The sequence below is a fragment of the Rhincodon typus genome, chromosome 39 (genome assembly GCF_021869965.1).
Source record: "Rhincodon typus isolate 14 chromosome 39, sRhiTyp1.1, whole genome shotgun sequence".
Taxonomy (NCBI): domain Eukaryota; kingdom Metazoa; phylum Chordata; class Chondrichthyes; order Orectolobiformes; family Rhincodontidae; genus Rhincodon; species Rhincodon typus.
Genome location: NC_063370.1, coordinates 6,033,965 through 6,040,511, shown reverse-complemented (window position 1 = coordinate 6,040,511; position 6,547 = coordinate 6,033,965). Strand labels below are relative to the sequence as shown.

Sequence of the window (6,547 nt, the reverse complement as noted above, 5' to 3'; positions counted from 1 at the left end):
ATGTTAGAAACATCAACACACCTTCTCAAACCAATGTAAAAGCACAGAATGTAACCGAAATGTAATTTAAGCTGTAAATGGGGTGCTGGTTTAAACAAAATTTGCTGTACCATAGTTAAAGTGGTCCTTGCTAATCCAGTCCAGGACAAACCAGAGCCTGACTGTGGCCAACCCTTAGCCTTGCGACCTCAGTAAGAATCCCTTGTATTTGTGATGAGATAAACGAAGCTTTGCTTTACAGAAGAGGGATGGTCTAATCATCTTAAACTCAGTGAATGAGGAGGCTATCACTTGGCTTCGGTCACTCAACTAAGTAAAACAAAGCCACTGCACCATGCACTGTCAGCACTCCCAGCGTGTCTATCTTGGAAGAACCAATTACTGCAGATGCTGGAATCTGTGCTGGAGATCACGGCAGCATCTGTGGAGAGAAAGCAAGCTCAGGTTTGCAGTCTAGATGATTCTTCATCGAAGCTGACATGAAGTGTGGAGGGGATGTACTCCCACCATGTCCTCTCTCTCCTCCCCCACCCCAGTTAGACATAATACAGTGTGGAGTCCTGATGAAGGGTCCCGACCCGAAACGTTGACCCTCCTGCTCCACTGGTGCCGCCTGTCCTGCTGTGTTCCTCCAGCTCCACACTGTGTTGGCTCTGACTCCAGCTTCTGCAGTTCTCCCTATCTCTGGTAGTTAGACACGCCGTTGTTCTGTCATTCTCACATTCCCATCACTTAATCTGAACATCAACATTCTATCCCCCACCTCCACCTCCACCCCACCCCACTCCAGCGCTCCAAACCTCACCCCCCTCGTTGCATAAATACTGTCCCCTCCACGCCAGCTCTGATGAAGTCATCTGGACTCCAGGCATTAGCTCGTGCTCTCTCCATGAGTCGCTGTGATCTCCAGCAATTTTGTGTTGTCTGTCTTGGAGTTTGGAGTATTGTGAAACAGGTAGTGCAAGTGGCTACATCCCCTTTCTCTCTCTCTCTCTCTCTCTCTCTCTCTCTCTCTCTCTCTCTCTCTTTCTCCGCACATCCGGCAATCTGAGGGAACAATGGGAGTGACATCCCCACCTACAAACGTTGGCTGACTCAATCATTGCCAGGGAGCAGTGGGTGTGTCCAGCCAGTGGGATATACAGGTCCTTCTCACCAGCAGCTTCATTTCAGTGAGGTTCACACTTTAGCCACAAGCAGGTCGCTGCCCTCACGCTGAGTCTTGTCCTTCAACGGAGGTTCTGCCGAGCGTGCTCAATAACCAATTCCACACACCCTTTTCCTATCAGTTCACAAGACTCTCCATGTTGTAAGTAGTAGCAGATTCCTTGTCTTTTGAGAAAAATGCTTAAGAGCGTCGTCGGTTGTCAACAAGTTCGTGTTGTTTTTTTTTCTCTCTAATTGGCGTGCATGGTTTTTGTCCAGATCTCTTCTGAAGCCAGAGTTTTCACATTATTGTTGTTTCTTTCTCCTTTGATTATTTTCTGGTGTTGAAGAGGCCGCCACAGGCCCCTATTTAGACAGTGAATAGTTGTCTTAACGCAGACATCCTCCGGGAAGGGAATTATTTCTGACAGCAGGGCGTCGTGGAGCACTTAATTTTGACTTTTTTTTAAATGGAGGCGTAGCCTGTGGTCGTACCTTAAGAAATGCCACAGACCGTTCATGCATAGCAAGATTCCACAGGCAGCTGGAAGCAGCTATTGACAAGCTGGTTTTTGTTGACATTATTGGTGGAAGTACAGGTGGTGGCCCAGTGGTTAGCGCTGCTGCCTCACGGCGCCAGTGACCCGGGTTCAATTCCACCCTTGGGCAACTGTCTGTGTGGAGTTTGCACATTCTCCCCGTGTCTGCGTGGGTTTCTTCCCACAGGCCAAAGATGTGCAGGTTAGGGTGGATTGGCCGTGCTGAATTGCCCCCATAGTGTCCAGGGATATGCAGGCTGGGGTGGGTTAGTCTTGGGAAATGCAGGGTTACAGGCATATAGAGTACTGGGTGGGATGGTCTTCGAAGGGTCATTGTGGACTCGATGGGCTGAATGGCCTGCTTCCACACTGTAGAGATCTATATTAAAAAGAGCATTCTCTCTTCTTCGCTTCTTCCCCTTCCCCACCCCCCCCCACAAAAAAAAATGACACTTTTAACAATGTTTCAGAGATAGTGGGAACTGCCGATGCTGGAGAATCTGAGATAACAAGGTGCAGGGCTGGATGAACACAGCAGGCCAAGCAGCATCAGAGGAGCAGGAAAGCTGACGTTTCAGGTCTAGACCCTTCTTCAGATTTTTCACTAGACTATGAGCTGTATTGTGTCTGGAGTGGGTTTTGAATTGTCAGATTGTGGGATGAGAGTGCGATCCACAAAGCCGTGGCTGAAATGTTCAGTGCTTGGGGTACTCCAGCGCGGAGGGTGATTCACCCAGAAATTGTGTGGCAGTGGGACTGCATGTCATGAGGGGAGCGCTCTGGCAACATTCGGGCGTGTTGTATCCGGAGCTATGGACAGTGATGGTGAGATCTCCAGCCTTCTCTCCAACAAACAGTGACCAGGCATCTCTCCCACTCTTACTGCTGCTGATTGGTGCTTGTCAGGCGGATTTGCAGGTTGACGCTTGACCCATTTTGTCACGTTATGAGCTCTCCTTCCTTGGCCGTCATGTCCTGGAGTGGGGCTGGAACCCAGAGCTCCTGGATCAGAGGCAGGGATGCTACCCGTTGCACCACAGAACTCCTGAAACATTTTGCAAGTAATGTATGTAGTTCACATGTTCCTGCTTTCGATTTCAGAGCCTCTGTGTTATTGGATCAGCTGTGCCCCAGCAGCACACCTTACACTCCCAGAAGGATGACTGATGAACAGTTTGACGTTGGCCCACCACCCTTGACCAATATCTGCCAAACTTTGTCAGGTAAGTCCACTAATATATCAGTGTGCGGTCTGAATGCAGGAAAGGTGGAAGTACCTCAGTTCAAGGTGATGATTAGCAGAATCTGTTGCTGACCCATGACAGGTTTTAGACACCTATCTTTTCTTTTAGATGTTGAATCCTTACCCTCTCCTTTCCTTATGACCCTCCTTCTGGACCTTGAGTGCGGCTGACAGTCCTCCTTCACCAGTGCACCTGGTCGGTTGACTGTGGGGGGCATCACAGTGACCCAGCCACTCCTGTTGTACCTCCAAGCAGGAGAGTGATTCAGCAGGCTCTGGTTAGCGAGCGCTCAGTATTGGCACCTAGGCTTTCGCGTTCCACTCTTGGATTCTGTGTGCACACAATGCCCACGATGGAGCTGTACACTCTTAGTCCCTTCAGTAAATGTCTTGTAACATTGTCTGGATACTCTCTTTACCCAGAGGTAATGTTAAGTGGACCGTTGGCTCCCGTTCTTGCGTTGCCTTTCACTCTCTGTAACCCCTCTGACAGTGGGGGTCGGTGACTTTACCAGGAGGCCGTGTAGACAAGGGGAAATGGTGACACTGTTCGTAGGACTAGTTCGATTCCCATAGCAGATGATGAAATTTTTGAATTCAGTACAAAGATGTTGGAGGGTTTGAGCTACAGGGAGAGGCTGAATAGCCTGGGGCTATTTTCCCTGGAGCGTCGGAGGCTGAGAGGTGACCTTATAGAGGTTTATATTCCAGTAAGGGGCATGTATAGGGTGAATTGCCAAGGTCTTTTTCCCCAGGATGGGGGAGTCCAAAACTAGAGGGCATAGGTTTAAGGCGAGAGGGGAGAGATTTAAAAGGGACCTGAGGGGCAACTTTTATACGCAGAGGGTGGTGTGTGTATGGTATGAGCTGCCAGAGGAAGTGGTGGAGGCTGGTACAATTACAACATTTAAAAGGCATCTGGATAGGGACATGAGAAGGAAGGGTTTAGAGGGATATGGGCCAAATGCTGGCAAATGGGACTAGGTTAGATTGAGATATCTGGTCAGCATGGACGAGTTGGACCGAAGGGCCTGTTTCCGTGCATCTCTGAAAATAAGAATGGCAACCATGGAATCACCTTCAATTGTGAAAGAACATCTGAAACCTTAATTTTGCTTCTCCCTGCACGGGTGCTGCCTGACCTACTCAGTATTTTCAACAGTTAAACATTTTTAAGCCTCTGATGCTTTTCAAAGTCAAGGTCAGAAATCACACGACACCAGGTTAGGGTCCAACAGGTTTATTTGAAATCACAAGCTTTCGTAGCGCTGCTCCTTTGTCTGGTGAAGTCTTCACCTTACACAGTGCACCGAAAGCTGGTGCTTTCGAACAAACCTATCGGACTGTAACCTGGCATCGTGTGGCTTCTGACTTTGTCCACCTCAGTCCAACACCGGCACCTCCATTTCAAAATTGTGCCATGTGAGAGAGAGCTTTTGCACTGAGATCTCCTGTTTGCAAGCTCTTTGCAACACAGTCAGAGCTTTAAATATAAGCTGTCAGGTTAAATGCAACAAATATGAGATGCCCTTGGCCATGATTGTCTTTCACAATCTCCCTTTGTGTTCTTAAAGCTTTACTATCTCCTACAATTAGTATAAATGTATTACATTTATTGCTTAAACATTGCATTCTACAGTGTGTAATAGTATGCAGTTGATGCCGCCCTTTTGTTGAGGCCATTGTATGTGTGGTGCGTGGGAAGTTGTGTGACTGAAACGCCCAACAATGTTACAAGACAAATTGTCAAAAAGACTGACTATCTACAGCCCTGTAGTCACTGCCAGTTCTTGGGCTACCTCTATCCACCATCTCATTCCCATGCCATCCAGAGCACTGAGTTCCTGGCACTGTGTCCCAGGAACGGGAGACTCCTTGGGTGTGGGTCAATGTGCGGTACGTGTGCCTCTGAGTTGCGGGCTCAGGGTTCAAGTCCCACGCTCTAGGGCTCGAGTGCAACAAACCAAGCTGATGCTCCCAAGCACAGTGCTGAGAGACAACACTGCACCCTCTGAGGTACTGTCTGGTTTCTAAAGTAGTTAGTACCTTAAAGGGTTAACTGGCATCATGTAATTGGCTCCACCCATCAGGACATAAAGGGCTGATGCTGGAAGGAACTTACCAGTTCTGTTGGTTTGTACTAGTTGCTGTTCCATCTTGTAAGACCAGTTCTGATGCTAGGTCATGTAGCTGTCGGTATTGTGCGTTCACTGTTGGGTCAAACCTGATGCATGGTGTCACTCAGATGTTACGTACCTCGCTATCAAGCACCAAGGGATAAACCTAGTCTGTTTATTAGGATTAAAACTTCTTTCTGCTGAAGACCTTGTGTGGTTAATTACTAATACCATTCAGATTGATCGATAGCAGAGAGTCTATCCCACAGTATCTGAGATGATTCAGGTGAACACAACCTCAGTATCAGAGAGCTGGATTTTTCCACATATAGCTCTGTCTTTCATTTAAAAACCAAAGAAGTCCCACTTTGCAGAAGTGAAGGGGAGTTCACCCCATTGCCTGGCTGATACCTACTGCTTAGACAACCAAAAAAAAGCATCTCAGTTCAGTTCATTTCTGATGAAGGGTCACTGGACCCGAAACGTTAAATCTGTTATTTCCATCACAGATGCTGCCAGATCTGCTGAACTTTTCCAGCAACTTTGTTTTTGTTCCTGATTTCCAGCATCCGTAATTTTTTTGGTTTTAAAAAAAAAGCATTATTCAGTCACCACCACATGTCTGTTGGTGGGAACTTCCCGTGAGAAAATTGGCTGTTTTAGTTTCTTACATTAAAACGGTGGCTGGACTTCAGAATGTGCTTCATTAGTGGTAAAGAATTTTGAGGCATCTAATGTCAGGGCAATTACAAGATAAGTATGTATTTGTTCTTTTCAGGCAGGTTCATTGGAATCTGCACAGTGGGTTTTATAGGGTTCGGTCGAAAGGACAGGTCACCAAAGCTTGTTTTAAAAAAAAAAAAAAAAAAAATTATTTTACCTATTTTTCTAATCGACCTGTTCAGACAGCTATTAATACCCTCTGGAGCAGATGGGAGTTGAATCTGGGCCTTCCTGTCCAGGGATAGGGACACTACCACAGCAGTACAAGAGGGCCCCCTGTCTGAGGTCAAGCGACACCCAGGCAGGGACTTCATCCCTGGGCCCTAAGATTAAAAATTTGATGCTCATCCAACTAAGCCCCCTGGGCTTGTGCTCCTTTGACTGTAGAAGATTAGGGAGTAATTTATAAGAATTGGGAGCAAGTGTAAGCCATTGATTTGATAGCTTGGCCTGGATAAGGTAGATAGAGGAAGTGAACGTTATCTGAGGTGATGGAGCTGAGAGAATTCCAGAGCAGAAGGGTGTAGCCTTAAATTCAGAGCAGACCATTTAGGAATGATGTCAGGAAGCACTTGTTCAAAGGACAATGCAAATCCGAAAGAAATTGCCTGGAAAAAGTCCTTTTAAGCCTGAATTGGCGACTTAAAAGTATTGAAATATAAGCTTGTCAGACTTCTAAAAACTCAAAGAACTGCGGATGCTTAAATCTGAAACAAAAACAGAAGTTGCTGGAAAAGCTCAGCAGGTCTGGCAGCATCTGTGGAGAGAAATCAGAGTTA

At 46.9% G+C, this 6,547-nt stretch overlaps 1 protein-coding gene across 1 annotated transcript in view; it reads left to right on the top strand.

Moving 5' to 3' along the window:
* The first annotated feature begins 1,136 nt into the window (after nucleotides 1-1,136).
* The window catches only part of ppp1r13l (protein phosphatase 1, regulatory subunit 13 like), a 30,585-nt gene continuing 25,174 nt past the window's right edge, over nucleotides 1,137-6,547 (top strand). Inside the window, exons 1-2 of the mRNA XM_048618207.1 lie at nucleotides 1,137-1,309; nucleotides 2,787-2,908. Of these exons, the coding sequence (XP_048474164.1) occupies nucleotides 1,305-1,309; nucleotides 2,787-2,908 (127 nt within the window). The 5' untranslated portion in view covers nucleotides 1,137-1,304. The remainder of the gene's footprint in view (nucleotides 1,310-2,786; nucleotides 2,909-6,547) is intronic.